General features: G+C 43.3%; 1 protein-coding gene and 1 pseudogene across 11 annotated transcripts in view; both read left to right on the forward strand.

Moving 5' to 3' along the window:
• The window catches only part of Myt1l (myelin transcription factor 1 like), a 457396-nt gene that overhangs the window by 380634 nt on the left and 59854 nt on the right, over positions 1 to 16908 (forward strand). For all 11 annotated transcript variants that reach the window (XM_017802471.1, XM_008850171.2, XM_008850175.2 and 8 more), the window contains 2 exons: positions 1162 to 1283; positions 2156 to 2224. In XM_017802471.1, coding sequence (XP_017657960.1) covers positions 1162 to 1283; positions 2156 to 2224 — 191 coding nt within the window. The remainder of the gene's footprint in view (positions 1 to 1161; positions 1284 to 2155; positions 2225 to 16908) is intronic.
• On the forward strand, positions 8593 to 9446 carry LOC103747653 (annotated as a pseudogene).

Raw genomic sequence — 16908 nt, forward strand, 5'->3', positions numbered from 1 at the left:
GATAGATAGATAGATAGATAGATAGATAGATGATAGATAGATGATAGATACATACATACATACATGATAAATAGAGATAGATAGATAGATAGATATAGATGATAGATAGATAGATAGATACATACATACATACATGATAAATTAGATAGATAGATAGATAGATAGATAGATAGATAGATAGATAGATAGATAGATAGATGATAGATAGATGATAGATAGATAGATAGATAGATAGATAGATAGATAGATAGATAGATGGTGCCGCTATGTAGCCTTGGCTGAACTCATGGTGATCCCCCAGGCCCAGGCTCCTGAACCTTGAGAATAGACCTCTATAATCAGCTAAGCCTCTGTCTTCAAGTCTTCAAATTGTATTAAGTATTTGGGCATTGTTAAAATGGAATCAAATCTGAGTATTTAAGGATTTTTTCTTTGTCTCTCACCATCAAATCATGACCGCCAAGGAAAACATGGAAGTTGAATCTCTGAATTTATTTTAATTTAATTTATTCCTCCGTCCAAGCTATAAAAGTGTCATGACAAACTATCTCAGAAGTAAATTTAGCCTTTGCCTTCTAGTATGGACTTGGGAAACATGTGTCCTGAACACTGCCCTCTGTAGGAAAGTCTATGCTACTATGTATGTGGATTCTCCAAAAGTAGGCACTTTACAAAAAAGGAAAGCGTTGGGCCAGAACAATTTAAAATTGCAACATTAGCATAGTTGGTCTTCCAGTACATGTGGGAAAACACTTCCAAGCGATTGGGAAAAACTGTGCTCTTCAATACTTTCAGGCAGAGAGTTGGACTTTCAGATCCCTGCTGAATGAAGTCACCCCCTATGATAGCAGTGCTCAAGGCTGTTCCCCGGACACCAGTTAGGAAAGACCAATTAAGGTGGTTTCTCTGGCTACCAACACATCCATTGGTCCTGAGCAAGAGGCCTAGCTGTTGGCAGGTGTGTTGCCATGGTTGCGAACTTTGAGCAGCCCATGGACAGCTCATTTTTTGCTTTCAGAAGGGCCTTATCAGTACACAGATAGATTGGGGTTTTAAATATAAAGGGCGCTGAAGCATAGAGAGGGCAACCCTGCAACAGGGACATTCTTTAGCTTATGAGTTGTGGTGCTCTATGTGGCTCTGAAACTGTTTTGTTTGCAGCCAGAAGACTTGGACCCATTCCAGGAGGCTCTGGAAGAAAGAAGGTATCCAGGGGAGGTGACCATCCCAAGCCCCAAACCCAAATACCCTCAGTGCAAGGAGAGCAAAAAGGACTTAATAACGTAAGCATATCGTGAGGTGACATTCTGACTTCTTAATTCTCCCTTTCTCTGGCTTCCTTTTAAAGAGTGGACCTGTATATGCCTTGCCTTTTGAGCATGCACATTCGCAGCCCACGAATCTCTCCAGCTGCCAGTTGAGCAGAGCCAGAGGCTGCCGGGTTCCTGCTTGTTCTCAATGATGCTCTACTGTGTGGAGGCGTCATTTCATTTAACCCTGTGCATTTTGCAGCTTTCTCCAGGGTGCTTAACTTCCCTTGCAGACATTGCAGCTAAACTGGAAACAATGAAACTTTTAAGAACGTTTTTTTAAACACACTTACTATTCTGGCTGTCTTTGTTTTTGTTTGGTGGCAGATGTCCAACTCCAGGGTGTGATGGGAGTGGTCATGTGACTGGTAATTACGCCTCACACAGAAGGTGTGACTTCATTTTTCTCATGGTGGATGCTGTCTTTTCAATTTATTGTTTTCAGCTTACCTCAACAATGCTGTCAAAGTACAAATGTTGAATTCTGTGTCAACCCTCTGAGTGCTGTATGTTGACCTTCAGAAGCATGTGATTTTTCATGTGTGTGTATGTGTTATGTAATGGCTTTTAACCTTAGACCACCTAAATTTGCAAAATTTTTCTCAAACCTTTACACCAAAGAGCACACATATTTTGTTTGATTTTTAAAAACTGATTACTAACAGAAGTGCTTTCTTAAATTTATGCTCAAATATATTCAGAATTAATTAGACACAAGTCAGTATACAGCACTTGGCCCATTGCTCTTCTGCATTGAACTCTTTAATTTCCACTTTGTGTTGTGTTTGTCTGGGCTGTGCTCCTGCCTTGGGGTTCACTCACTGCATCTCTGGCCTGTCTTACAGTCTGTCCGGCTGCCCCCTGGCGGACAAAAGCATTCGAAGTATGCTGGCCACCAGTTCCCAAGAGCTCAAGTAAGCATTCATGACAATCATTCTCTTTTTAAAATGTATTCACTGGGTAATTCTCAGAAATGGTGTGTTGTTTGAAAGGAAAATGTCTGTAAGGAGTTGCCCATGACATTTGTGTTTAATTTAACCCAAAGGGCTGAGCCTCAGGGTCATCCACGCTGCTGGACAGTTCCCTACATCTATGTTCAATTCTCTCACGTCACGTTCTTTGTGTCTAGGATTCCCTAAGGCATGGGCGTCTTGTCTTCAGATACCCATGCACTCAGGAAAAATGTTCTTGGATTACTCAAACATTCAGAAAATGATTGCAATTTGAAGAATCAAAACGAAGCCCTTAAAGTTAGAAATCAAACATGGTGTTCAAAAGATGGATACCAGGGATAAGAACCTACCATTGTAACAGCCAAATCCTTACACACATGGTCATCTTCATTATGAGCAACTTCCCAGACAGTGACAACTTAGCTCAGGAATCTGTGTGGTCTACACACACACACACACACACACACACACACACACACACAATCTCTAGTAATTATAGCTCCCTCTCCTTTAAGCTATAACTTTTAAGCATAATCTCGCAAAATTATGAACCCAGTGTCTACACCAGCAGACTGAGATTATCCTTTGTATTTGTGTATACCACATCCAGATGCGGGGGCGCGGGGGGCTTTGGAAAGAGATGGTATAGTATGGAAGAGAGTGGAAATCTTTCTGCCCCAGTTAGTACAGACTCAGAGGTGTTTGTAAGGAGAAAGGTCCAAACTTATCAACCCCGCAGCATGTTAAGAGCCAAGCATCCCTCAAATAATGAAACAATGACCTTTTCTTATTCAGCCTGACCTATCATTGAGTCACATGCTTGGCTAGGAAGATGCTGGTCCTCCTCCTGACCATGCCCTCCTAAGCCCATAACCATAGACCAGGGGTGCCCCAAGTGCAGCCTTCTGTTTGACACCCATGTCATTTTTTTCAGGCTCCCTGTCCAGGGCCCTAGCGCCATAGATCACCTGCTCATGTTCAGTGACTTCCTGAACTAGCCCTCCTGTCACAAGACTCTTACTGTCTTCGCGGATTATAAACAGCTGGAGGGCTTCTTTTGTCTTACAGTCTAGCATCGTCCAAATCAGTGCCTAACGGACACGTAGCTTTAGCACCTCAAAGCAACAGCCTTAGCTGCAGCAATCGGCATGCTTGCTCAGGCATATTTTTGTCATGGCATCTACATACATTTCCCTCATGGTCAAAACGTGACTAACTGCTCTTGGATCTTGGCCAACACCTCAGGACGTGGCAGCATTCCTTTGAATGTCTTGATGAGGAATATTTTACAAAAGTCTGGTGTATCTCTACTTGCAACAGGCCAGCTGTAAACAAGAAACTAGCCTCCGTGCTACTTGCATATTGCTTCTGACTGTTTAGTGTCTCGAGATCCCAGGAGCAGAGCATGTTCCTGATGGTGTAGTTCACACTGGGTTGCATCATCCCTTAGAGTTGGGCCTGGAATTTTCAATCATCTGAAATTCCAGGCAGGCCCACCGTTTCTCCAGCCCACGCTTCTTCCTTGTCTCTTCTCATCATGGGAGATGGCCGATCCTCTCATCACATCCTCCAGACAGCTTAGGCCTGGCCAGCATCCTCCTTTTCTTCTTCCCGCCAGGAGGCTGTACCATCCAGGGCGCAGACAATTTTGCCTGGTTTGAGTTGATCTAAAAGCCACACATATTTTCTAAGCTCGTCTTTGCAAATAAGTCCTATTTTGCTTGACCCCTGCTGGGAAATTTGAACTTGATTAATTTCCTGAAATGGGTTGTTTTTGTTCATGGAACTCCAGAACTAAAGAGTCATGTCTTCTATAAAGAGACTAATGTTTAAATGGCCAGTTTTTGCTCAACAATGTCTTTCTATAATGAGAAAAACAGAGACCATCATGGTAGCTTTTTCCCTGAGCCTTTCCCCATTGATGATTCTCAGCCCTTCGCTTTTATTGTAGAAGTCAGGAAGGTCTGTTGGGGAGCTTTGCAAAACAGCAGCACAACCGTAAGATGTAATCAGCTTAGAATAATTCGCACATGAGCCAATTTCAGTGTACGTATTCTTGTGTATTCCTGTAAGCTTTGGTCAATTTGTTCAGCAGCATCTCACATGGGTGACAAAGTGAGTTCCTGCTCACTGCTTGCGCAGCACCCTTTACTTCCTCATAAAGATATTAGGAAGTTGCTCCCAGTGACCTCAAAAAATCCTCTATCATGCATCAGCTGCCACATGGAATTTTCGAGACGTTTTCCTCTTGTCATTTCCAACATTGAATTTTTACTGTTGACTATTAGTGGAACATCCTTAGCCATGGACAAGATGAATGTTGCCTGATAACCTGTTGGCCAAAATATCTTAGACTTCCCAAGGTGGAACTCTGTTCAGTTACCCAGAGCAACTACCCTGGGATAGTTTCAAGAAGACATCAATTATTTTGTGCCTAATTATGTACAACGTATAAGCTACAAATGCATTAAAATGTAACATGAGTATGAATCTTATTCACACTCTGGAGCACTGCTTTCTGGGCACCTCATCCCTCTAATGTGCACATCAGGGTTCCGGGGGAGGGAGACCTGAGGGCCAGAGGAGGGAAGGACCATCCAGCCCAGCAAAGCCCTGCCACCCTATCACCATTGGACCTCATAACCTCTCAAAAGTTTCTCAGGAGTCTCTGGCTGTGAGACTGAGGCCACAACAGAAAAGAATGAAGCTATGAAAAATGAAGTGACCCTCTGGGGGGCGCTTTCCTGGTGTGAGCTCTGACTCCAGAGGGACTTTTCTCCTCTCAAAATGCCATTTTCTAAAACTCCAAAAGCAGCCCCATGCAAGTCAGTCACATTGTGTTGGCCTCTTTGAGGAGCCACAGCCTCCTGGCCAGGGATCTTTTTCTATGTGGGCAGCATGTTCAGTGGCAGAGGCTAGCCTGTGTGGGGTTTAGTCATCTCAGTAAATGGAGCTAAGCCACGACAACATTGGCCTCAGCTGGAGGCCATGGGCTCTTACCGTGGCTCCAAACTGAGCTGCCTGGCTGACTTCCCTTTATGTCTCAGCCAAATCTAGGTGTCTTCCTATGTGTGTCATCAGCTTAGGAAAAACAAGTGAGGTTCATCTTTGCTTTGTGCTATTTGATCAGTGATTCAGTCATCCTGGGGGCAGGGTGTTCTACTTCTTACCTTTAGCTTTTATGGATGCTACAGCCTCCAGAAGCGTGGATCCTAGGTATTGGGGGCTTTGGTATCCAAGAATCTTAACCACATGTAAAAAAATCAGGTTGTATTTACTCGAAAATAAAACTATAAATCAAAGAATTAAAACATTGAACCAGGGTCAAAATATAAAAGCTATTACTATTTTGTGAGCTTTGTGGCTTACATGTCCAGGTATAAGACCCAGGCAGAGGCACCTGGGTCTAACAGAGCGTCTCTCACCCAATGTACACTGTTCAGGGAGCAGGAGGAGGCTCATGCGCTTTTGAAACTCCATCAAAACCATCTTCATTTCTAGAATACTTTGATTTCTGGGTTTTCAATGGTAAAGCCACGAAACTTTTGGAATTATATCTGCAGTCGCTCTAGGTCTGATATTAACAGACAGCCATATTTTCTTGGCAGAGAAGTGGGTTAGCCTCCATATAAATTTAGCTTCTTTATGACATTAAAGCCATTGAGATCCGGCCTCACCTGAAGGTCAGGGGGAAGCTTGCTCAAAGTTCATTGCCCCATGACCTGTTCTGTTGGGAAAATAACTTTTGTTCAGCCTCTGACTTGGCCCACCTGGCAACCCTGGGTGCCTGGGACATCTCCTTGTGAAAGAACTGAGTCTTGGGGTAAGGACTCAGTGGGTCCTTCTTATGCATGGCTCAACACACAACCTTCTGGGACCCAGGCACTATTGACCCTGAGATTCAGCACCCATTCCCCAAGCCACAGGACAAGCTATGGCTTGTTACAGTAAAATAATTCATGTGTGTCAGAATCTTAGCAGTTGACAGAGCTTTGACAGAGGTTGTCACCATTGTGAAAAACAGCTGTGAGTATGCTTATGCCCATTTTACAGCCATGGGAACTGAGGCAAGGGGTAAGCAGTCCAATCAGTCAAGGCTTGCAGGACATAAATGGCAGCTGGCAATGACAAAATTTGCACTAAGTTAGGTCTCCACGAATCATACTTCCTTCTCAGAACTTTTGTGCTCAAAGTGTGTTGATTTTCCTTCAAGAATGAAGGTTTGGACTTGGGGAATAGCTCAGTTGGTAAACTGAACCTAAGTTTGATCCCCAGAACCCATGTAACTGAGGAAGGAGAGAATAGACACCACAGAGTTTCTCTCTGACCTCTCCACATGCACCATGGCATACATGCTCATGTATGCTCACGCACGTGCGCATGCACACACACACACATACACACATACACACACACACAAACACACACACAATTATTCTTTTAAAGGCAGGCAATGGTGACACAATCTTGTAATTCCATCCCTGAGGAGACAGACAGATGGATTCTTGGAGCTTGCTGACCAGTCAGTGGAGTCTAATCAGTGAGCTGAGACCAGTGGCAGACCCTGTCTCAAAAAACAAGGTGGAAGACATTCTTAACAACTGACACCTGAACACCTGAGTTTGTCCTCCACACAAATGTGCACACACATGCATACTTGAACACACACACACTTAAAAAAATAAGAGTGTTTGTGTGTAGCTATGGCTATAGCCATACACATTCATGCACACATGCATGCATGCACGCATGCACACACGCACGTACACACACACACACACATACACATATTCATTTCATACTGGTACTATCATTCTCCCATATGTTTGGCCTTCTGCAGTTTTCTTATAAAGCGCACAGGGAGTTACAAGCAGCCAAGTGATATCGCAAGTGTCTCAGGACTGCACCATTACAGTAATTGTGGAAACTGTTTACATTCATCTCTCACAGTCAGCAAAATGCATTTTTGTGCATGATCCACCGCTTATGTTTCAGCATCGACAAAGGTTTATAAAGTTTGCTCTATAGAATTTTTAAGTACTCTGCAAGATATGACTTGCTGCAGATAGACTTTCATTTTATCAAAATGAGTCCAGCTGACTTATATAAGTTCAATATAGGAACTGTGGTTAAGAACAGTATGATAGAATTTCTAAAATTAGAGTGTTTGTAGTTGGCTTTAATTACACACACACACACACACACACACACACACACACACACACATAAATGAACTTAGAAACCAGTAACTGATAAGCTGAAGTAGACTACTCAGGGGATGGCTCATTGAGTCTCCCATGAAAGAGATAAAGCAAAAAGACCCTATGCCCCTCTCTACCCCTGTGCTGTTGTATGATGCCCCCTTGGGAAGCCCACCCAAAGATAAGCCTCTGGGAATCAGCAGAGGGCCACTAGGGAGTGTGTAGCATGGATACTGGCCCACAAGTATCCTTGGGAGGAAGTTTGCTGTTTCAGCAGATCCCTGCCCTGAGTCTTCTTCCTATTTCCTCTCCTGCAGGAGTGAATGTGGATGGGATAAGTAAGTAGGAACATCTATTTTAATCCCCTGTAACGAGAGAGAGAGAGAGAGAGAGAGAGATCTATGCTGTGCAAACCTCAGAGCTGTCCAGCACTGTGTGAAACATAGCTTAGCTTTGCTATTTATTTGTGCCTCACACCTTCGAGATTTCAGTGCAAGTTGTAGTAAAATTCACAGAGAAAAAAAAAAAAACAATCAGATTCAGAGAACACAAGGAAAACTGGCATCATGACCAAAACCTCATGTTTTCACAAAGAACTTCTTCCTGCAATGTGAAATACAGAGAACATGGACCTTCCAGCTAGCAACAAGTGAGTCAACTATTTTGTGCCTCAGTTTCTTTTTCTGTGGCCTGGACTAGTACTGGGAGCAGGTGCCCGGTAGGCATTCAGTGGATGTCATTATCACCAATGGTGTCAAGGCCCAGCCATCCCAGATGTCTAAGTGGAAAATGAACAAGGTAACGGCCTTTCCGAAATGACTGCATCCCTCTCTCTTTATGAAGTCATGCAAACATCATTCACAAAAAGTCTATGGGAAAAATTGCACATCACATTTTTTAAACAGAAAAGGAGAACCAGGTGCTGTGCACACTCCTATAATCCCAGTCTGCTGAGTCAGGAGGATGGCAAATTGAAGGCCAGCCTGGACTACACAACAAGACCCTGTCCCAGAAAAAGGAGAAGAGAGAAAGTAGAGAAGAAAGGCCACTGTACAGTTGTATACTTAGTGTGAAGAAGTGGGTACTCTTCTGAAACTCTTCATGGAACGTTTTGGTTGGCGTATCTAATATGTGCTCACAATGTGTGCCGTGGGCCTCTTTCATCACAGGTTTCTGTTGTGGATGCTTGCTGTTTGCAGCATGAGTCATCACATCTGTACCCAAAGCTCCCCCAGCCACCTCAGCTACCTGGCATCTCTGTCCTCATATCCTAGAGCTCCTTTGGAGAAGAAGATGATCTGGAATCCCCTGAGCTCACAGGCTTCCTGCGTGGAAGCCCAAACCATGAGAAGACATTCTCAGGGATTACTCAGCATAGGTAAAATTTGTTCATTCATTCATTCATTTACAAAACATCTAAGCAACCATCTAATTCAGCTTGGGCTGCTTTGGGGTGCCGTGCTCTGCCTCACTAGGCACCAGGCACCTGTGTCTGTGCAGCCCCAGAGTTGCGCAGCAGCAGCCACCAAAGGGGTGAGGTACTCACTGGTACACCCCTGGATAATGCTGCCAAGGAATATCCACCCCCAAGATCCAGCAGTTGGTTCCAAACATTGGCAGCCTTACATTCCTGGAGCTCTCGGGCCTCAGTGAACTCCTGAAGAAAACACTGAAGATCCAGAATGGCAAGCTGGTCCGCGCCACCCTTGCTGCTGCAGCAGCCCCCGAGCTGGCAGAGGAAGAAGGTACACCAAACACAAAGAACAGACTCACTTCACCGTCCACCTGACAGAGGCAAAGCCTGTGCACAAAGTGAAACTGGGGAAGGAAATAAAGACCCACACCTGGAAATAAGCCTTTTCCAGGTCAAGAAACTGGCAGAGTTCCTGCCCTAGGAAATCAAAGCAAATTTTGCCAAAACCAAGGTTGAAAAGATCAGAGCAACTTTGGTAGCAGTGGGCAGCACTATTGTTCTGGAATGATCCCCTCAGCTCTGAGGACTTGTGGTCTAGGGTTTCTGGGACCCGGACGGTGGCCCACTCAACCTTGCTTCACTCCCAGGAGATGCGTTGGGAGCAACAGCTACTGCCTATTGACCAAGTCCTCCTGGGAGAGGGATGGTATAGACCTACTGTGATGAGGGGAGAGACACCCGCAGCCTATGCAGAGCGCTCAAGAGATCACCTTGAAGACTTACCAAGTAAATATGCACCTCTGGTGGACACTAAGAAAATACATTGTTCAGACTGGGCAAAAAAGAAAACATCTAATTTCTACTTAGAGATGCGTATATGCCTTCCATATATGCACAGCAGACAGAAGGGAAACACTACCAATCCAGACATCCCCAAGGAGACTAGCCAGGAAGTGCCTGAGAATCAGGAGGACAGTCAGGGCCACCAGGAAAGGAATGGATGAGGTCAAGAATCACAGAGTCCCTGGGAGAGGGTGGGATACTATCTTGGCCTTGGGACAGTCTGAGAATTATATCCAAAGGCTGCCCTGGCTTCTGGTCCCCCACTGAAAGGAGGATAACCATGTACTCCAGAGATACCTCCTACCTTCTAGAATTCCCTACCCTATGCCCAGCTCTGTAGCCAAGTGGTCAGGACAGATATGGGCATCATGAATCGGAGTGTGGGCCAGTGTTGAAATAGTGGAAACCACAAATAGCCACACTTGACAGGAAAGTGATTTTCAAGACAGAATGGGAGTTGAACTGTACTCACGCTGATAGGAGATGACTCAGGGCGCTCTGGAGGAGAAGCAGACTGAAGATCAGCCTTCAAATCCTGTCCTCCATTATGCATAGAAAATGAAATCCTCAATTTTTCATTTGTATATCAGCATTCATTTCTGCAGAAAATAAAACATGATGAGTGGAGACAAGATTCCCCTGTTCTTATACAGCAATGAAAGTCCAGGTAATAGTGACCCTCACCCATGGCCTTCTTGATGGGGACCTACCTTCTCAAGCTGACTGGGGACTCACCTAGCATAACAGCAAGTTCGTGAAAAACAGCCTAGGTCCAGCACTTGCATCCCTGCTCACCTTTGGTCAGCCTTATTTTCTGGAAACCCACAGTCTGCACTGCAGCCATTCACCTGTTGAGCCATGTGAAAGCAGATACAGGGACCAGAGTGTGCCTGGACTTGAAGAGGGAAGCTCTGGGTCAGTCCCCAGAGAAGTGAGGTGTATTTGTTACTTTTCTGTTGCTGTGATGAAACACCATGACTTATAGAAGTGTTTATTTTGGCTTATGGTCCAGAGGGATAAGAGTTGGTCAATGCAGAGAGGCATGGCAGCAAATGACAGGCATGGCATTAGAAACCAAAAGCTGATTGCTCCTATCTTTAACAACAAGCAACTGGAAGTGGGACAAGGCTATGAACTCTTAAAGCCCACCGCAGTGACATGCTTCCTCCATCAAGGTCACATGACCTAAAGAGTTCATGACCTTCCTCAAACAGCACCACCAACTGACCAAGTGTTCAAATACTTGAGCCTATGGGGGGCATTTCTCATTGAAGCCCACCACTGGAAGTTACTCTTCATCACTTGCTCAGAGCCAGCTTGCCAGCTGTTGTGTCTTTATCATGACAAAACCAGAGAATATCTGGATTCTGAATAAGACCATGAAGCATATTTTTCTTAGGAAATGTTTCTTAGCACACTGAACTCCTCACTTAGAAATTACGAAGTATTTAATACCAACATTGGAAACTACTGCTTTCTTGCAAATGGAAAAAAAGTGTCATCAGTTGTTTCTCATTTGAAAAGCTTAGCATGATGCATATTAACAAAATGAAAATTTTATAATCTATCATTTTGAGTATATAGTTTTAGAGGTATTTTAAATATACATGCGTATTTATTGTTATAAATACAAAGTATAAATTTATGCACATATACCCTTTGTGATTGTAGAGATAGAATTCAATGCCAAGAGTGTTTCCTTTCATGACACATTTGTCTGAGTTCTCTTCATATCTCACTGCGAGTTAAATCTGGCCTCTCTCACCTACTAGGAATGGGCCTACTTTCATCTCATCTTTGGCCCCTCTGGGATGATTCTGAGAAGCACGAACATTTAGATTTCTGGGCGCTCTGAGTCTACACCAGACACCATGCCCCATGCAGAATGAGGAGCAAGCCCCAGGGATAGAAGGCCTGGCCAGTTGTAGGCAGTTAGGCTGGACTTAAATTGTAGATCTGAGGTTTTAATCTAGTAAAGACTTCACTAATTTATAGCTCCCTGGAGCAAAATGTATGAAATTGGAAATAAAGTGGATGATCCCTTTGGGAAATTATTGACAAGGATTTTGGAGGGTATTTTTTCCTGAAACATTCAAGAGAGAATATGATTCTCTTCTGGCTCTTTCTAGGTTGAAAATACTTGACAGGACAGAGCCTGTGGGCAGGGAAGGGCTGGGGACAGAGACTCTTGTCAGGGCAGAGAGTGGGCAAAGGAGAGCTGGAGGCAGAGACTCATAGTAGCATCTATGGATTTCGTTTGTCTGAATATCCAACACGTTTGTTTATTGTTAGCCACAGCCTGTGCTCTCCCAGGATGACAATCTGAGGATGCTCCTCTCTCAGACTCTCCAGTCTTCTGTTACATTTTCCCAGAAAGACATCTCTTCCTCTAACTACTGGATTCCATCTGATTCCATCTTAAATTATCTGGGTCCTACAAGTTCCTAAATTTTCTCTATTCAGAATTGAGATATGGAGACATCCTGTCTCCCTTCAACGAAAAATCAAGAATATTCTAATTTATAGTTATTTGACTCAAACTCTGACCTGATCTTTTGTGGGGGTGAGGAACATATTCAATGCAAATATTGTCTGATAGTTGAGGAAAAATGTGATTTGTCTGTGAAACGAGTGAACCTACTGTCTGACAGAACTTTCTAGGATGATAGAAGGTTCTACACAAATACCCACAGTACCCACAAGCCACCTGAATGGGGCTGAGGACTGAATTCTTAATTATGTTTAATTTTAATGTTTTGATATATTTATTTTGATTTTTATCTGTATGAGGGTTTTGCTTGTTGTGTAAGTGCATCTGTGGCATGCAATGCCCACAGAGGCCAGAAGAGGGCATCAGATCCCCTGCAACTGGAGTGCTACAGTTGTTAGCTGCCATGTGGGTGCTGAGAACTGAACCTGGGTCCTCCACAAAAGCAGCCAGGGCTCTTAGCCACTGAGTCACCTCTCTAGCTCCTTGTGTTTAATTTTGGGGCTGGGGGTGTAGTTCAGTTGGTAGAGTGCTTTTTCCTAACATGCATGAGCCCTATGTTCAGTCTCTAGCACTGCACAAACCAGGCATAGTAGCACATGCCTGTAATTTCAGCACTCAGGAGGTAGAAGGAGAGGGGATCAGGAGTTCAAGATCATCCTCAGCTGCATAAAAAGAAAGGCTAGCCTGGACTACATGAAACTCCAGCTTTAAAAAAATAAAATAAAATGCTGGGCATGGTGGTGCACACCAGCCTAGTTTACATAATGAGCTCCAAGTGAGCTGAGACTAGGTAGACCCTGTCAAAATAAAAACAAAAACAAAACAAAAAAACAAAAATAAATAAGATATTTAATCCCAATACTACGGAGGCAGAAGTAAGCAGATCTCTGTGACATCTAGCCACAGTGAGTTCCAGAGCAACTGGGACAACAGAGAGACCCTGTCTCAAAAAAAAAAAAAAAAAAACCCACAAATTTATTAATCTAAATACCCACATAGCTCAAGCAGGTGTCCTTGTCAGCAATGTTCCATTTACATTGTTCTTACTCATTTTACATTCTAATATTTAGGACATTTCATTGCTGCAGCTGAGTAGCTTATACATGTTTTGGCATCTTGGTCCTCAATATTTTTGTTAAACTATTAAAGCAAATGACAACCAGATTAACATTTACTCACTCCAGTTCTAGGCAGAATGAAACTACAAATGACATGAGTTCTACAGCATTACTGATTTCAGAGGAAGACTCGCAGGTTATATAGGGAAAGAGATGGAAACCTCACTGCTTAGGACCCAAAATACAGCAATTCACCAAGGTCCATGTGAAGGCTCAGTTCTTTTATTTTTAGTTTTGTTATTCAATTTTGTTATATGCAAGTATGCACAGAGATCCAAGCCCGGCCAACCAGGTGCAGTGAGAGAGAGGTTTCTAGCGCCTCTTCTAGTTACAGTAAGCCTTATATAATTAGCAGAGGCACTGACAGCCACAGAGATTGTGCTAAAAGCCAGTCGTTACACTTGAATCTTGACTAGTCCCTTCAGAGATGGCCTCTGCAAGTAATAAAACTTCTTGCAAGAAGCACTCTCCACACACCAGGCAACATGGCTCACTTTCTGTTCCTGTTTAAATTAAGCTGCCTTCAGGATACAGATGTGTGTGGCTTGTTTAATCTAACTTTCTTATGTGCATGCACACACGTGTGTGTGTGTGTGTGTGTGTGTGTGTGTGTGTATGTGTATGATGGCAGAAGGCTTCATGCTGTCCCCACACACCAGCCCTCATAGTGTGAATGGCTGCTCATTTGGTCTGAAGTCAGCTTCGGTGTCCTCCTATAATCAAGTATAGCTGATGCTTTATTATATACTTTCACTTGATTAGAATAAAAAAATATAAACAGTGACTAAACCACTAGCTACTGGAGTATATGTCACAGCATAGATGGAGAAAATACACACCCATTAAGCAAGGAAGTTTTTTTTAATATATATTTTTCATGTTTTAGAAGAAGCATTTTATTACAGCTTTAACATACTCAATAACAATTTCCAGAGCAAAGACACATCTCTTTCAAAAGTGGCTATAAAATTTTTAAGTTCACAGTTGAATTAATACAGTTATACAATATTGAACTCAGTATAAACCCTGTAAGACATAAAATTGAATGAGTTTTTAACCTTTAAAAAAGATCTCCATTTCATTTTAAAATATTCTGTTTCTTAGAGAAATACTCATTGTTTTTGCTAATAACACTTAGATGTTGACACATGCATCTCTAATCTGTATGTATCTGATTTTTAATGACTCTTTGAACATAAAACTAATATAAATTCAAAAAATGAGAAAGTAAGGGCTGGAGAGATGACTCAACAGTTAAGAACACGGACTGCTGTTGCAGAGGACCTGGGTTCAGCTCCCAGCACCCACACAGCAGCTAACAACCATCCATAACTCCAGTTCTAGGAGATTCGATGCCCTCTTCTAACCTCCATCGGCATTGCACAACACAGGTGCACTTACATTCATGCAGGCAATACACTTATACATGTAAAAAAATAATAAGATATTTTAATGTGAAAGTAAGGAAAAACTATGAGTAATCAAATGTTGGCATTTCGATTACCCACATTGCACCTGTAATCTTGAGGGTGACTTTCTACTTAACATGTAGATTCTGCACTCTTACACTTGGAGCTGTGTAACACAGGCACACATTTCTAAAGCCTTCATCCTAAGAAAGTGGTGTGAGAACCCCCAGCCCCAAGCCAGGCTCCTGTCCCCTCTGGTTTCTGACATCTGGGACACAGATAGAACCTTTAATTCAAAAAGGAAGAGGGGGTAACCACTCTTGGGGAAATAATGAGGCTCGACAGAAAAGTGGGAGCAGCAGTCAGCTGAATCCCCCCAATGGAGGAAACTTCACCATCACAATCATGTGTCAAAGCAGAGTAAGAAGGCGTATCTTTTGTGGATATTGGCTCCCGTCAATAGTATGGTCAAACACTGGCAAACTCAATCTGTCTTGGGTAACATCTACCCCAGATGAAATCTGTCACTACCTGATGAATCTGGAGGCAGGAAAGACTGAAAGAAAGTGTGCGTTTTCTTGGGGTAAATGTTTTGATGTCCCCCAACAGCAAGGACATGCCAGACATTTTCAGACTATTTCACCTTGAAGGCTGAGTAAGGAACCTTCAACACCCCTTAACTCTTCAAATAACTCTTTAAAACATATAAAAAAATGAGGAATGGTGTGATGCCATTCGCCCCTTTGCCTGGCAGGTCTGTGTCCTTGAAATGACCTTCCCTGACCTTACTGTTTATCACAATCTAACCTATGAAAACACAACATGATTTTCACCATAAACTGCATCTCTCATGGCCCTAAATCTGATACGTCATCTTGTACTTTTAGACCCCACAGGGCTCTGACTTCTTCTGGTGGGCACTGTTTGCCCTTTTGCTCTTTGATCATCTGTGGTCTATACATGTACTTGAAAATAGGCTCCTTGAGGGTAGGACTTGGCTGTACAAATGTGGACATCTGTCTCTCCTAAAGCTCTCAGTAGACCATTTTACCCATTGCTATAAGTCCAAGAACTAAGAATGTTAATGAGCAAATGAGGGTATTCTTATTTGTGCAACACAGCTTTGTGAGACTCCAAAGAATTCTGACAGAGAACTGTTGAGAGCAATGGATGGGTCTTTGGACAGGTCAGCCAGCCTAGGGCACTCCAGCCACTTCTAAATGATGGAGCTGAGAAAGATCACCCAGTCTTGTTGCCTGGGTAGAAATGGAGCCAAGATGATTGGCAGCTTTATGGTTATCACCATGTGCATAGGAAAGACAGGGTGGAGTGCTGGCCATAGTGGCATGGGAGTGGAACCCAGGAAGGGTGTCATGAGGAGGTAGCAAAATGGTCGTACAATCTGAATGATACTGTGCCACCTTCTGCTGCCACAAAAATATTTCAGCCCTGAGCCAAGACCATCGTCTGCTGAGCAAAGCATGGAGGACACACAGACCTTCTTGGCTCCTGAACCAAATGCTGGGATGGAAGCTACATCCTTACCCAGCGAGAAAATCTAGCTGCCCTTTATCCTTGTGCCTAGGTCCACATCCACAGCATGTTACTACACAGACAGTGTGGCCAATGCCAACTGAAGTCAGCAGAGTAAGATCTTGACCCAAATGAGCAGTTTTTGAAATATGAAACACGGCTGTGTCCATGAGCTCCTCCAGCTCCAAGTAGCTGACCTGAGGCTCAAGATTTCCTGGGGATCAATCACTGAGATCTTTGCCTTGAAACTCCTATGTGCTTCCCAAATCAAGATCTGAGCTGTTTGTGGAGGGTACTAAGATGAAGATCCAGGTGTTCTGATCACTCTCTTGGGGTGAGTTGCACAGTCCCTTGGCTCCTGTACAGAAGCTTCTGCCCTCTGGCCTCTCTCCCCGGCCCCTGCCCCTGGGTTGAGAGTTCCTGGATATTTTTCTTCCTGCAGGCGCATCCACCATTAGTCACATGATACTTAGTAGATTAAAAGTAGCAGGCAGGAACCTCATTTAATTTTATCTCTTATAGAGTTTATAATGAGTAAAAGATTATATAAGCGTAATAATTCATCTGTAAACATAGAAATGTACAGCCAATTTTGAAAGAGATGTACCCTAGCTCAGAAAAATGTTATTGAATAGG

This window comes from Nannospalax galili, unplaced genomic scaffold, assembly GCF_000622305.1.
Source record: "Nannospalax galili isolate Female #2095 unplaced genomic scaffold, S.galili_v1.0 scaffold100, whole genome shotgun sequence".
NCBI classification, from domain to species: Eukaryota; Metazoa; Chordata; class Mammalia; order Rodentia; family Spalacidae; genus Nannospalax; species Nannospalax galili.